Source organism: Cololabis saira, chromosome 18, assembly GCF_033807715.1.
Source record: "Cololabis saira isolate AMF1-May2022 chromosome 18, fColSai1.1, whole genome shotgun sequence".
NCBI classification, from domain to species: domain Eukaryota; kingdom Metazoa; phylum Chordata; class Actinopteri; order Beloniformes; family Belonidae; genus Cololabis; species Cololabis saira.
In genome coordinates this window covers 18,653,098-18,669,870 of record NC_084604.1, presented here as the reverse complement: position 1 = coordinate 18,669,870, position 16,773 = coordinate 18,653,098, and the positions used below count along the sequence as shown (strand labels likewise).

Here is a 16,773-nt window from a genome sequence, read left to right as displayed (position 1 = left end):
ACGAGCTTAGTAAGACGTTTGTTTACGTTTTCATGTGGGCGTTTGCCGTAAAGGAGGAGGCGGCGTCGCCCAAGCTCTACAGCTGTCGTAAAATGTGCCAATTTGCGGCATTTTCACAGGTTAGGGCGTCTTCATCAGCGGTGAGTTTGTTTGTTTTTGGATAATTATTTCAATAATACGCACGTTTCCGCTGACGATAGTCTCCTAAAACGTTGTTAGTGGATAGGTTTTTGAGATTCCGACAGAAAACCAACGCTGAAGGTTACCATGAGAAACCCAGCACGTCTATTTGTACGCGTGTCACTGTTTATTCACTGCTGGTTTTGTCACTTTATTTCTGAATAGATTTACGCTTTTACTATCACCTTTTAAAGGGCGCTGTCATCTAACATGCAGTGGGTGTAAATACGTAGATTAAATGATGTATATAAAGCTCCTTGGTCTTTGAAGGGACAGCAGCTTGATTTTGTGTCTGGAATGACTATCAGATCAAACCATACCTGCCAACATTGGGCTGTGAAAAAGAGGGAGATTTTCTGGGGTAGTGGTTGGAATGCTCCACTCACAACATCCCCGCCCTGATATAAACAAGGCGACTTTTAATGAGCTTTAAATCCATAGCTACAATGAAATGTGCTAAAATGTACCTCCCAAAATGATTCTACAGCCTTTTTGGAGCCAAATAAGTTTAGTATTAATAACAATAAAATACAATATTTGTAGAATTTTCCAGGTTCCCTTTGTCACCCAAGGGCCTGTTGTAATTGGAGGTGGCAGACTTTGCAGCTTCAATCACTTTCTTGGAGGGTACATACTTGTGGCCAGGGCTGGTATGGTTAATCTTGCAAGAAAGGAGTGCGCAAAGAGTAGAATTATCCATACTCATTGTGTTTTCTGTGAGGATCTTTTTCACCGTGCTGAATGACCTCTCTGAGCTTGCATTGCTGTGAGGGATGCAGAGTATTGCCTTCATCAGTGATGCCAGATTTGTAAAGCTCTCCTCTTTCCCTAGAAGAACCCAGAACCTTCAACTCTCTCTTCCTGTGGGAGATCCTTGCTTGCTATGACTTGATACTCCACCAACTCTTCCCTCAGCTTTTTTTCAAAGCATTTTTTCAAACAAAACAAATTTTCAAATTTTCAAATAACAAAATAACATATTTTAACCATTTTCCAAACAATAAAATAACTGAAAAAATCTGAAAAATTGTTCAAATATGTTATTTTGTAATTTGAAAATTTTAAAATATGTTTATGTAATGCTTTGCTGATGAGAGAATATGTTTCTCTATTTTTCTTATTTTTTTGAGGGGGGATATTGTTTTTCGGCACTACCTTGTTCTCTATAGCTGATATAACATGAATTACTGTGGGATCGATAAAGTTCTTATTTTTGCCATCTGAGAAAATTAAACATATTATATTTGGTGCCCAACTGTTTCCCAAGTATATTAGTGCGTGTGTGAATGAATAAATGAGACGTAAAACGTAAATTTCTTTGTAGAAAGGCGCTTTATGTATAAAATAAGGCGCCCATCCAATATGGCGGCGACGTTGACGTATCAGCAGCTCCATGGGGCGGAGCTTGGACGTAGGCAGTGCTTTTGGGTTGGGTTGCCAGGTTTGTCAGGAACCCGTTAATATAATACATCCATGCAGGAACCCCGACACGTGAAACACCATTGACTCATTTCACTTTAAAATCGGGAGATAAGCGGGAGAAATTACAAATCGGGAGCAGGGCAGGAGAAATGGTTGAAAATCGGGAGACTCCCGCTTAAATCGGGAGTGTTGGCAGGTATGGATCAAACTCAGCCATAAAACCACCTGGTTGAGGTTGAAAAATGCCTCACCCAGGTGGTTTTGTGGCTGAAAACCTCCAGACAGATGAGAACACAGCATCTGGATACTTTATCTCTGCACAAGTCTACAGGACTGTCTCAGAAAATTAGAATATTGTTATTTTCTGTAATGCAATTACAAAAACAAAAATGTCATACATTCTGGATTCATTACAAATCAACTGAAATATTGCAAGCCTTTTATTATTTTAATATTGCTGATCATGGCTTACACAGCTTAAGAAAACTCAAATATCCTGTCTCAAAAAATTAGAATATTCTGGGAATCTTAAACTGTAAACCATGATCAGCAATATTAAAATAATAAAAGGCTTGCAATATTTCAGTTGATTTGTAATGAATCCAGAATGTATGACATTTTTGTTTATTTAATTGCATTACAGAAAATAAAGAACTTTATCACAATATTCAAATTTTCTGAGACAGTCCTGTACACCTTCCTCTTTTTGGGTGAAAACGCACCATCCAATGTGACTAGTAGGGATGGGCGGTATGGACTAAAAAATGTATCAGGATAATTTCTGGCATTTATCCCGATAACATTTACGATAAAAAAAATACCAATTCAACTCCACCTTTGTAACTATAAATCTATCACCATATTCAGTCTTTGGAGCCCCCAAATCACTGCTCTAAAAGAATACTAAATGCTACTACACTACACCAATTAAATTGAATTAATAAAAAACAATTAAATGAGTCCACCTGTACTGCAAAACTGACTCACATCTGCCATGTTTGTTACACACATCAACAGGAATTTATTCTTTCTTTCTTTCTTTCTTTCTTTCTTTCTTTCTTTCTTTCCTTCCTTCCTTCCTTCCTTCCTTCCTTCCTTCCTTCCTTCCTTCCTTCCTTCCTTCCTTCCTTCCTTCCTTCCTTCCTTCCTTCCTCCTTTCTTCCTTCTCCCTTCCTTCCTTCACGTACGTTGTGCGTGGATTTAACGCAGAACCATAAATCAGCTTTACACAAAAACGTCATCAACGGGAATTTATCGTTTTTACCGCGAGATGACAAATTCTTACCGTGGGGATTTTTTTTGACGGTTTATCGTGAGCGGTAAAATATCGCCCATTCCTAGTGGCTAGTGATATGGGAGTTTTTAGGTGTTTGCTACTATAAAGGTGTTAAATTACTCTACAATGTGGTTTTGTAGCCACAGGGTCCCTGAATGTTATGGCCTGTCAGGGCAAAAATTATATATTGTTGTTGCTGAGCAACAATAGCCAGCTTTATATGGATAGATTTTCAGATATATTGCTTTAGTGGAAGAATGGCTATTTATTCTTCTCCTCTCAAAGTGGCCAAATGTGTCATATCCCAACACAAGTCATGTCAGTGAAACATTTAATTTGAATACTTTACATTTTAAAAGTACAATCAACTACTTTTTTGTTGTTGTTGTTAACTTACATGTGATGAAGCTATTACCACAAACGTATCCATAACAACTGGCATGACCACAGTTTTCCATTTTTATCCTGTATCCAGTTTGCCTGAAGCAACATATCTGTCCTTCTACTGTCTTTCACTATTTGGGAATTAAATTAAATTAAATTAGGGAGGGAGGTCACATATAACTATTTCCTTCGATCTTTATATCCAATCAGTTTCACATCACACTGAAAAGATACATTTCTATAGCCATTTGATTAACATGTATACATTTTAAAAACAGGGAATTTTAACAACTTATGAAAAAAGGGCTTGCAATTACTGAGACTTTCAACAGTTCTGATATTGCTCTTCATGTTAAAATCGTTCTCCATGTGCCCTCTCCTGTTATCAGTACTACTGTAGTATCCTGATTGTGGAATGTTCTCTGGTTTCTCTACAGACATGGCATCAGCTGCAACACAACAGCCCACCCTGACTGTTGAACAAACCAGAGGTGAGAAGAACACATTCCCACTTTCACTCGTTTTACCCATTCCAGTTTGTAGAATTTTATTTCTGAGCTTGAGAATGATTCGCAACTTAGGACTCAACATTTCAAGTACTTGCAACTCACAAAATAAAAGTGCATTACGACAGATGTGATTTCTGCTTTGTTGCTCAGTGGTGTTGAGTGAGGTGATCCAGGCCTTCTCAGTACCAGAAAATGCTGCCCGGATGGAGGAGGCGCGAGAGAGCGCCTGCAACGACATGGGCAAGATGCTGCAGCTCGTGCTCCCTGTGGCCACCCAGATTCAACAGGAGGTTATCAAAGCCTACGGATTCAACAACGAGGGAGAAGGTGAGCTTTATGATCTCAAAGGAATATTCTGAGACTTCTTCATCAAAGAGATGTTGGAGTTTTTACTGCAATGTCATCGTTCCTTCTTTTCTAACCATAATGGCATACTCTTAAAGATGTACTGTGTTGTTTATGTAGTCAACATTAACTGTAGTTAATGTTTCATCAGATCACATTTTTATTTATGGACAATTTACTCCTGCACACTTAAACCATTGTTGTTTACTCTATAGTTAAAGTGATCAGGTTGAATCCTAACATATAGGAAGATTCAGTTCTTGCAGTAGCTTACATAATATTTTCTGCTCTCATGTTCTAGAAAAACAGATTTTCTTTTGCTTTTCGAATAAACAAGTTATGGTAAGACTTTGATGTTGCGGCTGTGATTACATAATCAAATCAAAATAACAATAAATTAATCATTACAGCTAAAAAAAACTCTGTATTGATGCTTTTTGTTGAAATGCTATTAGTCCGGTCAATAAAATCCGACACCAAACATCATTTAAATATTAATATACATTTCTCAGTATGTTGTAAATTGAAGCCAACTATAAAAAATGGTTGCAGCTAATAATTTTTTCCTCAATACAGTGGTTTTTAAAACGCATATCTGAAGATGAGTCATGCCCAAAGTACTGCGCTGTCAAGTGAAAACACATTGCTGTGCAGAAATGCAAGGTACCAATGACATTATCTGTCATATAATACCATTATGACAAAGGAGAGCCCTGCGACAGGTATTATAGTCTCCATAATTCAACATTAGTATATATGAAATGACTGGAAAAGACTAAAGTAACAAATGGCTTAAATCCATTTAATTCAAAGAAGTGAGAGGGGAAAAAACATACCTGCCAAATATCATGAATGTGTGAAACTGAACTAAGCACATTTGTGTTAAAGGATTAATTTAATCATCCTCCAGTCATGACAAGTTAAAGAGCACATTTCAACTGATTTTTTTTTTTAAGCATCCTCAATGTCCTTCTAGATCCCCTTTGCATAACACTGTCTATCCAAGCCAGCTCTGACGGCGTGTTACCCTCCACCTTCTCTCACAGGTGTCCTGAAGTTTGCCAGACTAGTGAAGATGTTTGAAACCCAGGACCCTGAAATTGCAGCCATGTCTTCTAAACTGAAGTCGCTCCTCCTTCCACCTCTGTCAACACCACCTATAGGTGGCGCTATTCCAGCTTCATAGGAATTTTTCACAACAGGTTCAACTGCAAATGTGTACCGTTCAATGGTTTGGGTCACCTCATGGCCATCATCCATTTCCATCTTTTTGTGGAGAAAATCTTTCAAAACTAACCCATTTCCACAATCAAGCTATTTATTTGAGTTGGACTTAATGCATCCTTGCCAATTGTTTTTGCTCAACTATTGCTTAAACGTGTATTTATTTGCTACATGTAACATTACCTTTTTTCTAATTTCATCATCTTTTGTATCATTTTATATACTGTCAAATGTCCATTTTGTTATACTGTAAAAATAAATGTTTTCTCTGAAACTGTGGTATTGAGAGACGATTTGAGGAAAATGGTTTCAGTACATACTTTATTAATGCATTACATTTTCATAATTCAACCATGTTTTTAAAAACAATTGGACACACTTGTATGTATAAAGTTTCTCAAAAATAACTTCAAACCAAACCGGTAGTGTTTTTCTAGTTAAGACTACGATGGTTCCCTCAAAATCTGAGTGCATTTGCTCCCGTCTGTGTTTTCATTTTCAAAGCATGCACACAGTGTTCTGACAAAGTGACCCAGATTCTGTAATATTCTGGGTAAGAATGCCACATAGTTATGTATACATGGATAAAGTGTCTCTAGCTTTTTAAAACACATACAGTGCAAAAATCAGTGCTGCCTGCACCCAGTAACCTCGCAGACGGTGAGCTTTCTCCTGAACATTTCGTTTCCTGTGAACATTTCTCCCGCAGCTGTTTGGATGTAATGTGCAAAAACAAAGTGCTTTAGGGGATAAATGTTATTTAGACATTTCCACCAGCAGCTAGCAAACAACTGTGCCAGTGTAAAAGACATTGTATAAGTACATGAATAAAGTCGTGGAGTCCGATACTGAGGACACGTTTCAGATCTTGGCTGATGAGTTAATTGTGTAAAGAGCTCCATCTTGTGGTTAGCGGTGTTTCTGGCTTTTAGCTCTTTAATTCCCAATCAAAGAAAGGAGGGAAGGACCAAGATGTAGGATGATCACATCTCAAAGTGGCGGAAAATGCTTTCAACATATCCGAGGACCCTCTGCCAATCTGGCCCATCCGGCTTCAGCATGTCCTCCGCTGCCTGTCACACATGAGGAGACATTACCATCATTGCACTCAAGGAACCCTTATCCATTTCATTTCAGGACCCTTCTAGAATAGATTTAAAAGCTTTAATGTTTTAAAAAAAAATTAAAAAACATGGTCTTCACACTGTACACAGCTACATAACTGTGTAAACTTGCTGGAAGGCACACTACAGCTGCACAGACTCCTAAACCATCTAGTATGCAGATATGCAAATGTGGTACGTGGCAACAAACAAGGCTTGATTGCAAATGAGGTGTTTTATGTTCTCTGTGGAATAGAAGTACTGCCTTTAGTGTACTCTAAGTTTTGCATGTCTGTGGAAGCTACATAATGCAGCAACAGAGAGACACTAAAAACATAAAATGGGCTTAAATCCAGTCATAGAACTGAAGAGATTTTGCTGGTTAATGCACAGTAAGTCATTTCTTTCCTAGAATGCTTTATATGTAAATCTGAAAGTACAGTTGACAGATAAACATGTCTCACCACTGTGGCTGTGATTCCCACACTCTCTCCTGTCTTAAAAGCAAGGTCCAGGTTGTCTTTCTGTTAAAAAAAAAAAAATAAGTAAAACTTAAAAATCAAGTCAAAATGCAGATTTTCACAAAGTAACAAGTTATTAGTGAATATGAAAAAAAAAAAAAAGATAATCACAACCTTTGAGCCCAAACAATCCAGTTTTATACATTTTTAAATGTAGCTGATTGTGCAGAGGAGGATGTTTCATAAAAACTAAAAAAACTAAAACAGTGGACAAGACTGAGGAAGACAGTAATTCGACAACAGTGTCTTTAGTCAGAGGCTTCTTCAGCTCTGCTGCAACACAGCCGCGACATCAGATCCTTCCTGCCCACAGCTATGACAATATTTACTTCTCAAAGATACTTAATTATTGATTACCACAGCATATACAAAAATACTGATAAAGTCTCACCCCAGAAATAGTCAGAGTTGGGTCTTTAAATAGTCTACGCTGAACAGGCGGACTGTCTGTTGTTACTACTCTGAGGGCCTGATTTACTAAGATCCTAAATAAAGAGTACTAAATTGCGTGTGCACTGAAAAAGTTTGCACGTGCTGTTGTTGTGTGTTTTGCGGGTGATCAACTAAGATTGCGTGCGCAATTGATAACAGGTGCAAACCGCAGTATTTAAATGAGGTGTTGCGTGTCTTACGGTTTGCGAGCGCAAAATGAAATTTGACGAGTTGGAGTTAGAGATATTAGTGGAAGAGGCAAATTGTTGTGCCGTATTCAGCACCCTTGCCGTGAAAAGCACCCCCTCGTATATTCAATGATAAGTAGACCAAGAAAAAAAACAACACACTGACACTATATTTATATATACACACTCACACAAACACATACTTAGGAGTTTATATTATATATATTGACAAATATTATGGAAGACAACACAGTAAGCAGGCTATTAATTAATGACATCAATAACCATTTACCCGATTTTTGTTATCTGTGACTGTGATTGTGGGAAAGTATGACTATTGTGGAATCCATGAGCGCATTTAAACATGAATCATTAACACAAAACTGGACGCTAAACAGAACATGACACGGAATGAGAATATAATTTTTGTGAGACGAGGGGGTGCTTTTCACGGCAGGGGTGCTGAATACGGCACAACACCGGGGTATGACAACTGCAGAACAAGTATAGGCGCACAATAAGAAACACTTTTTTCTCCATGAAAACACGTGATTTATTTATTATCACAAATTAAAAAAATGAAGGTGCCTCCTGTGGCAACCTTTTGCTGAATAATACTCGATTTAACATTCAAATAAAATATTTCTCCTTTTGCATGTGGAGAATCCTCACCACAAATTGAGCCATCCCCACCCCAGTCCTCAAATCAGGCACCAACAAGCATCCCTGCGTAATGCTGGGCAGATTAGCACCTTCCTTTCGAACGTATTAAATACAGACGCAATCACAATCCCCGCAAAAACTTTCAGGCTTGGTAAATCTCATTGCGTGTGGTAAATGGAGATATTTGCATTTTCCCCTCCCAGTATTTAGCGCTTTCTGGTGGGTACGCCCCATATTGATTATTCATCAGGGCAAAAGTACTAAATGAACAGCGTGTGCTATTTTGCTCATTTGAGAGGCGCAGTCCTCTTTGCACGCTGTTAGTAGATCAGCTTGCACTTTGGTTTGCGGGTGCTGTCAAGTTTGCACACGTTTTTACGCACGCAAACCTTTAGTAAATCAGGCCCTGAGAGTCTAGTTGGTGCTTTCCAGATTCAAACAGAAATCAAAAGCCACAGAGCTGACTGATTTTTGTCTCATGTATTGGAAAAAATTGATAAAAAAAAACAATCACAAAACCATAATGACATAAAGTGGGATTAGGTTTTCTAAAAGCTCTGATGCGTGTACAGTTACAGTTGTACCTTCTCAGCGGGGTTCAGGCTCTCATAGGGAATGTGCTTGGGTAAATAGGTGTGATAAACGGCACAGAACGCCATGCCATCCTCCCAGCTGCTGCTGAAGTTAGTGATTTCAATGTTCTGTCACAAAACCATCAAGAAAAATATTCAGTGAGCCATGCAGTTAACATTTCTCAGTGATGCAGAGGTTCGTCTCTCCAACCTTGTAACCTTGGGTACGACTCTGGCACCAGCGCAGCAGGGAATTTCTTCTAGAGCCACCGTGACGCCTCAGCAAAGCACTGAAACTATCCTGAGGTCTGTAAAGGTAAGAAAAAACATTTCGAATGAGAGACATACTACAAAAAAAACAAAAAACATACAAGCAAGCAGTCATTATCAACAACAAAATAAAATAACTCCTCACTTGGTAGAATCAAAGATTTGATCCTCCTCTTGTTTCCCTGCAACACACAAATGCAGCCAAGAGTCTTAAAACTGCACACTCGAGTTGCCTCAACCTTGTGTGACATTTTGACAGCTTTAAGATCACCTGTATAAAAGCTGGACCAACTATCCTGCCGCTGTAAAATACGATCCATCCTTTTGCCTTTTGTTGGCTCCTCTTTCTGGAGGATTAAACAACAGAATTGACTGACACCTCACAGGACAGCAGCAGTCTTACGTTTCTCTAGATTCAACTTAATCCTTTCAGTGCAATTATCAACTCAGCATGTTTTACCTTGCATAGTGGCAATGTTGTACTTGTGTTCTTTGAAGTGTCATTTTTATTTGATGAGTCAGTTTGAAGTGGAAGACCAGAAAGACTCCTGAAGGACCAAAGTGAAATGTTTGATAAGGTTTTGTTGCAGTGGGTTGACTGTAGTGGGGAGTTTCATGAAGACTCACCAAGATCTTTCACACAGCATCACAATCCTTCTTGGATCCCTCTGTCCACGTTCCTCCTTCCTCTTTTCCAGAGCAGCCAAACTACGAATGTATCCCTCTGCCACCCCTTTTCCCGTCAGCTCTCCGTTTCCTGATCCGTCCACCCTCCCAGGATCATGAGCTTCACCTTCATCGCCATCTTGATTTGTCTCACTCTCATCTTTAGCTTCACTGTTAGCTTCAGCTTCATCTGTAATCTTCTGTTTTTTCGTCCTCTGGCCTTCCTCAGACTCTTCTCCATCTTCTAATGTGCTGATGTTTGTCATCAGAGCCAACTCGGCTTGCTGCTGCTGCTGCTGCTGCTCCTTTGCAGCATATTCACTTAGCTGACAACAGACATGTTTGTGTTCGGCTCTCAGCCTCTCAAGCTCCTGCTCCGTCTCCTGCTGTCTGCCGAGGGCCCGAGCCAGCTGCTCCTCCACAGCTCTGTGGCTTTGCTGGAGTAAACCCAGCTCCTGCTCGGACTCGCCTCGCAGCCGCTCGGCCACAGACACGGCCACCTGCAGGTCACACTGGAACTGATGCCACTCCAACCTCTCTGTCTGGGAACAAAACAAGCACTAATATGAAGTTAAAGGCAGACTGCTGAAGTGTGCCTGTGATTCTGACCTCTTTGTTCAGATATGTGGATACATTTAACACTTTAATGTATAAAGAATTGGATTTTAATCAGCAAAACGTGAAATGTTTCAAAATGGAGGCTGGGTCATGATACAGAAAAAAAAAGCAGTAAAAATAAGTAAGAACATGGAAAAAAAATTACTCTTGAGATGTTTTAATTCTTGTATTTTCAGAGTTGACAGGATTCTCTGGTAACTATAAATATTCTCTTTAAGACACAGTAAATAATCAGATTCCTGACCCGAGAACCTGGCACCACAGTCACTGCTCACCCTGAGTGTCTCCCTGAGTGTGTCCACCTCCTCCACCAGCTCTTCTCTCTCCTTTATCAGGCGTCTGAGCAGCTCTGACAGGTCAATAAACAAATCACACAAACATGTATTCAGATAGCAGGATTAGCAGAGGGATTCATTTAATTAAAAGGTTTCATTTACATAGTATAAAAAATAGCGTAAAAACTCTCATAACCACTGGACTATTCATGCTGAATAATGGTAGTTAGAATCTCGATTTAAATATATATTTGACCTATGAAAGTTTATGTAGTGAGTCTCTTAATTTACTGCATGAGGGTGGTTATAAAGTTTCAAACAATTATGACATTTTTTTGAACACAGGACAATTTTGAGACCAACTTCAAACATTAACCATTTTTTCTTGACAATCATAATGATTTTGTATTATACTAGAGATCTGGGACTAAAAGAGTTTAAAGGAAGAAAAAAAAAGGTGCCTGCTATGCAGAACACTGATGGACAACATTAAATAGCAATTAAAAAAAGGTTAATATAATTCAATTCAATTTTATTTATATAGCGTCTAATACAACAGATGTTGTCTCTAGACGCTTTCCAGAGACCCAGAACAATTATTACATAAACAAATGGATAAAGATTTCCGTTTCATTTATCTAGCTTTATATGGAATAAACTGTATTGGAAATTTCCCCATTGTGGGACTAATAAAGGAAATCTAATCTGAAAAATCTAATTATTACATTTCCATGAAATATGAAGGCATTGATATTGTATAGAGCCAGATTTTGGCAGGAAAAGATTTTCAGAGAGGTTGTCTGATGACATCATTACTTATTTGTTCTGTAAAGAGATAAGTGCACTATGACTCCAGTTCCAAGTCTTTCTAAAGCGCTTTTGCAGTCAAGTTTGATTTACCTTTAAAAGCAGCTCAATGAGCAGTTTTTGTTTTTCTAAAATGGGACATGTTTCAGTTAAAATATCACAGAATTACAATTTCACACCATGAATTTACAGTTCTGTTTCAAAAGTAGTCAGTTTTAGAGGGTGGAGTCAGACACATCTCAATGCTGCCCCTTTTTTCTTGGTGGAGTTCCAGTTACTGGTGTTACAGCTCTGTGCCACCTACTTAATAATTATACTTCTATGCTCATCTGGGTCTGTGATGTGATGAGAGTTTGAGTTGTGTTAGACATTTTTTTTTTTTTATATCACCCAGTGCTCTACCTAAGTGACAGTCCTGGGCATTGTTCCCCTCTACCAGCCCCGGGAGTCCCTACACTGAGCAGTGAGCAGGCCGCTTCTTTTCACCAGACAGGGTGGGGCTTCTCCGGCCAGACGTAGCGCTTGGAAGGATCACGTTATTCCGGCCAGATCCTCCTCACCCCATCTAGCGCCCCAGCTGGTGTAGAGCCCAGTGTAGTGTACAGCCCAGGACTGGTGCACGTTTTTGTGAGGGTAGCTCACATTAGCTACCAAGGGTAGAGAACATGCAAACTCCACACAGAAAGGCCCTTTCACCAACCCCACCCAGGGTGTGGGCGCTGAAGCCATGGGGGAACTTAACTCAGCGGGAATTGAACCCTTCTTGCTGTGAGACGGCTGCACTACCAGCTGCGCCACCGTGCCCCTTGTGTGCCCCATGCTAGACATTTTAAGTGGTATTCAATTCAGACACACTAACAAACACCATGGCCAACTGATTGTTGGAACTAGCTTTACGATGTTATGAGAAATCAATAAGTAAATGATTATGCCTCGACAATTCTTTTTTGTTTGTTAGTTTTTTAAGTAATTCAACTAAAAGACTTGATTTTTCACCATCCCTCTGGCATCAGTAAGGGCTAATTTGAAGCTGATTAAAGAAAGCAAAAGAAGAGTTCAGAGGGCCTACCTACTGCTCCTTTGGTAGCATCACTGCCGGGGGTTAGGCCAACTGAGACCCTGTACCGCTCCATCAGACCAAGTAAAACCAAGGTCACCTCCTCTCCAGCTCTCTCTGCTGCAGACTGTGGCTCCATCCCACTGTCTCTCTCCTGCCAGCTCTGCTCTGAAGGCAACGGAGCCGGACTGTCCAGGCCGAACACTGCCTTGTCCTGTCTTGCTCCTGCATTACTCACATTTGTCTCTGTGGAGGTGATGCTATCTAAGCTGATCACTGCCCACTCCAAGGGAGCCGACAGTTTCTGTGTCCAGTCGCCAGCTGGGGACGCAGAGGGGGTGGCGCTGTCGAGCAGGGATGGAGTCTGTGCCTGATCGGTGGACGCTGCAGCGGGTAGGGCCATGGCAGCCAGCTCTGCCTCCGAGGGTGAGGTGGGAGGCGTGTGGTAGAAATCTAAAGGGGAACCTGAGAAGAGAGAATAAAGTAAAAGTGAAAATGCCCAATGTCCTGAGCTTTAAAAACCAGAGACAAGTTGCAAATGTTCTGAGCCCCTCTTTTCTTTTCGTAGATGCAGAGGTTTGCAGTCAGCATCCACTCCCTTATTAACAGTCCTGAGCTGACTGATGCAGCAAAAAGCATCTCCTGCTTCTGTCTTGGCTGGGAAACAGACACAGTTCCCCCATGTGGCAAGGAACAGGAGGAAAAGTATTTTTTCCTGATCAAGTAGCACTTTCTCTCAGTGTGAAGGGAAAGTAATAACATCCATCATTAAATCTCCCAGAATACTGCTGGATCAGCACGTTTTCAAAAGTATCAGTCCTTAAGTGTTTAGTTTTGGATAATGAAATGTCCTCCATATACAGAACAAACTAATTCTGAAACTGATGCTTTACCTTTGCAACATAGTTCCTATATATATATATATATATATATATATATATATATATATTTAAAACACACACACACACACACACGCACGCACGCACGCACGCACGCACGCACGCACGCACGCAGGCAGGCAGGCTGCATAGAGTTAACTGCTCCCACTTGGATCTTTTAAATCCTCCCCTCCTTGTCCTTGCGGTGCAAGATTCTGTTTTGCACACTCATCATTTCCCTGGCAGCAGCCTGATGTGTAGTCTCCTCATGTGCAGCAGGGGAGCTATTCTCATCCTCTAGCCTGAGCCCACTTCCTGCATACTGACAGCCAAGAGATAAACCAGAGCTTGCATCTTAACCAAGCTGCAAATGAGAATTAAATTGGGTGAGCAGACAATCAAACATCTTTCGTAACAAGACTTAAGTCTCAACATGGCAATTTCTTGTCAGCTAGGTCTAACGACAGATGGTCTGTGCAGCTTCAAACTAAAGAGAGATCAAGGTTAAACTTTAAAAGATTTTTCTGTGTGCCAAGAAATATTCCTATGACTCTAAACTTTCCTGTAACAAGGATTTATTTGAAGAAATTGGTGCCGCTTTAATCCCCACTTTAACTTATCCTTTTGAAAGAAATCCAGTTAAAAAACAACTATAGATATGATTTTTTTCCCATTAATGTTTGCCTTAGTCAGCAGTTCCTTATTTATAGTTTAACAGAGCACATCAAAATTGGCTTATTTGCTTTGGCCAAACAAAAGGATGTGATGGTCTCAATTACACATTGTTGATACCAACCAGAGTATTCAACAAAGGGTTCAGTTTCCATTTCTGCTACATACATGTTAATTCTTTTAAAAACAAAAACTTTAATGATGTAGCTGAAGGGCAAACAGTTGTTCTGAGAGGCATCTTCAGTGTTGGAGCTGCTGCATCACAAATTAATAAAAACTTGCTCTGCATGTAAGCTGTTTAGTTTACATAGACACTTAAAGATAGAGGAAGAAATGGAGGGGTGTCTAAAAATAGTCTGTCATGAAGATGAATAACCAGAAAGGACATCTAAAGTGATGCAGTAAAGAAACGGTGGTGATCTCAATTGGCTACACTTTAAAAATAGTAAATTCTATTTTTAATTTTTCTTTCAAGCCTAAATCACTGCTTGTAGGTACCTGTAGGGGCATGGCTGCTTTTACCGGTATGGTTACCCATGATCCAGCAGGGCTGGGGTGTTGACAGGTTGTCCCACTTGTCCTCCTTCACCTTCTCTTTCTTCTGAGACACTGCTTTGTGGAGATGGGTAAAAAGATGCATCACTCACTGCAAAACCTTTAAAATCAGAAATAAAAACAACCAGGCAAGAGCCTTACAAACCCCTTTCTTGCACAAATTTAATCTTTGCCATTTTCATACTGAGAAATGTAAACCTGTAGCAGTTTGGTCTAGGTGAGATTTCCATTTAGACTGATCAATCGTCATAAAGAGTGAAAAAATTGTGTTGGGAATACAAATAAATGGGGGCCGGAAAACATCCCTGACAGCCCTTAGATGTCTAGGTAAAACGTATAAAACAAAACCCCATTAAATAATCCTGCAATCTAAGGTTGCCACGAGTTCAAAGAAAAAACAAACAATTTAAACATGACAGACGGGGTTTGTTACACATTGAGAATAATATTGGATGAATTCGGCATATATATGATTGGCTGTTATGCGATACATTAGATAGAAAATCACATTTCCCCCCCAGCTGAGCAGCACAGCTGTGCACAGATTGTTTCGTGGCAGTCAATGCGAACTACCTCTACAACCTTAACTGTAATATCAGCGTCTATCTTAATTCATTGTTCGCCGTATTAATGTGCTCACTGCAAATGTGTAATGCATTCAGTTTTTTTGTCAGTGTCACAGTCCTGTTTCTTGTGTAGCCTACTCATTTTAAACTGATCGCCTGGTGACTGATTTTTTTTTTCTTTTTTGGGGGGGTGGGGGTTATTTCTTCTGTCAATGATCGATACCCTTTCAAATTAATTGGTAACATTTTTTATGAAGGATTTATGATGTGGAGTATTTTAATTAGCCGCATCATGAATCCGTCGCTCATTCATCCTCTCACCTGGTCCTGCCAGCTGGAAGTCTGCAGTCCGGGCTCGTGTCTCCGCGTCTGGGCGTTTGCCGTCCCGTTTGCCTCCACACTCACCGGCCGACATATGCCGACCGATAAACGGTCATTTTATCCACGGCGCGACAGAAAAGCCCGGCATCATGTGTAACTTGAATGCAGTTCCCAAAATAACACCCAACTCTGCTGCCTCGTCTTCAAATCCAATGCGACAAGAAGCGAAAACAGGCAGAAACCAACTGGTTACGCAGCAGCTGCTCGTTAGGGAGGCGGCATGAATGTGAATGGTGGTAATGTTCAGTGCAACAATGTTAAAATCATAAACACTCAAAAGGTAATGACTGACAACAGTAAATAGTGAATTCTACCTTTAAACGTATACAATGCTTCTGAGGGTAATTATCTTTTGTTAAATGCAGGTGTGGAGGCGCGCGGGTCTTGGGGCGAACCACGTCACATAGGCAAGTTTATAGCACAATTCAACACAAGGTCATTCAAAGTGCTTTACATCGACATTAAAAGCGGCAAGACATAATTAGACAGTAAATAACAAATAAAATGAAATAAAATTATGAGAAAAGAAGGTAAAATAATAAAAAGCACAAGTTGCTGAAAACTAAGGGCAGTAGAGTACCGCAGGTACACATCTCATTCACGGTTTTCAGAAAGTATTTAATTTAAGAGTACGCTTAAATAACAAATACATGAAATAAAATGATAAGAAAAGGGGTAAAATAATAAAAAGCACAAGTTGTTAAAAATAAGGGCAGTAGAGTACAGCAGGTACGTATTTAATTTAGGAGTACACTTCAGTAAACAGTAATGTTTTTAGTCCTGATTTAAAGGAGCTGACAGTTGGAGCAGACCTCAGGTCTACAGGAAGTTTGTTCCACCGGTGAGGAGCAGAATAACTGAACGCTGCCTCACCTTGCTTGGTTCTTGTTCTTGAGACACAACAAACCAGATCCAGATGAACCTCAGGGGTCTGGGAGCTTCATAGGGAACCAACAGATCAAGCATGTATTTTGGTCCAAGAGCATTCAGGTCTTTGTAGACCAGCAGTAAGATTTTAAACTATATCCTTTGACTCACTGGAAGCCAGTGTAGTGATTTCATGACCGGTGTAATGTGGTCCAGTTTCCTGGTGTTTGTAAGGACTCTGGATCAGCTACAGCTGCCTGATAGATTTCTTGTTAAGGCCTGTAAAGATGCCATTGCAATAATCCAACATACAGTTGAATTCTTTGGACAAGGGACGAAAAG

General features: G+C 39.9%; 2 protein-coding genes across 3 annotated transcripts; one reads left to right on the top strand and one right to left on the bottom strand.

Annotated features, from left to right (window-relative positions):
- The first annotated feature begins 1 nt into the window (after window position 1).
- grcc10 (gene rich cluster, C10 gene) lies at window positions 2-6,193 on the top strand. 2 transcript variants are annotated; one of them, XM_061707108.1, is made up of 4 exons: window positions 2-140; window positions 3,700-3,753; window positions 3,922-4,098; window positions 5,163-6,193. In XM_061707108.1, exons 2-4 carry the CDS (start codon window positions 3,702-3,704, stop codon window positions 5,300-5,302), a joined length of 369 nt encoding a protein of 122 aa, XP_061563092.1. In that variant the 5' UTR covers window positions 2-140; window positions 3,700-3,701; the 3' UTR covers window positions 5,303-6,193. The 2 variants fall into 2 exon arrangements, with proteins under 2 accessions (XP_061563092.1, XP_061563093.1); XM_061707109.1 differs by lacking the exon at window positions 2-140 and adding an exon at window positions 209-261.
- Window positions 5,651-15,765, bottom strand: LOC133418427 (cytospin-A-like). Its single transcript, XM_061707104.1, has 12 exons — window positions 15,505-15,765; window positions 14,561-14,674; window positions 12,525-12,977; window positions 10,649-10,722; window positions 9,717-10,297; window positions 9,550-9,637; window positions 9,361-9,436; window positions 9,235-9,271; window positions 9,031-9,127; window positions 8,832-8,948; window positions 6,908-6,967; window positions 5,651-6,413 (listed from the first exon to the last, which is right to left on the bottom strand). The coding sequence occupies exons 1-12, from the start codon at window positions 15,596-15,598 to the stop codon at window positions 6,324-6,326; spliced, it is 1,881 nt and encodes a 626-aa protein (XP_061563088.1). The 5' UTR covers window positions 15,599-15,765; the 3' UTR covers window positions 5,651-6,323.
- Window positions 15,766-16,773: the final 1,008 nt, after the last annotated feature.

Coding starts and splice junctions, on each gene's coding strand:
- LOC133418427 (XM_061707104.1), bottom strand. CDS start 15,598: ATGTCGGCCGGTGAGTGTGGAGGCAAACGGGACGGCAAACGCCCAGAC. Junction 10,298..10,648: donor CACTCAGGGAGACACTCAGG/GTGAGCAGTGAC, acceptor TTTTGTTCCCAG/ACAGAGAGGTTGGAGTGGCA. Junction 6,414..6,907: donor TGGGAATCACAGCCACAGTG/GTGAGACATGTT, acceptor CATGTGTGACAG/GCAGCGGAGGACATGCTGAA.
- grcc10 (XM_061707108.1), top strand. CDS start 3,702: ATGGCATCAGCTGCAACACAACAGCCCACCCTGACTGTTGAACAAACC. Junction 3,754..3,921: donor GACTGTTGAACAAACCAGAG/GTGAGAAGAACA, acceptor TTTGTTGCTCAG/TGGTGTTGAGTGAGGTGATC. Junction 4,099..5,162: donor ATTCAACAACGAGGGAGAAG/GTGAGCTTTATG, acceptor CTTCTCTCACAG/GTGTCCTGAAGTTTGCCAGA.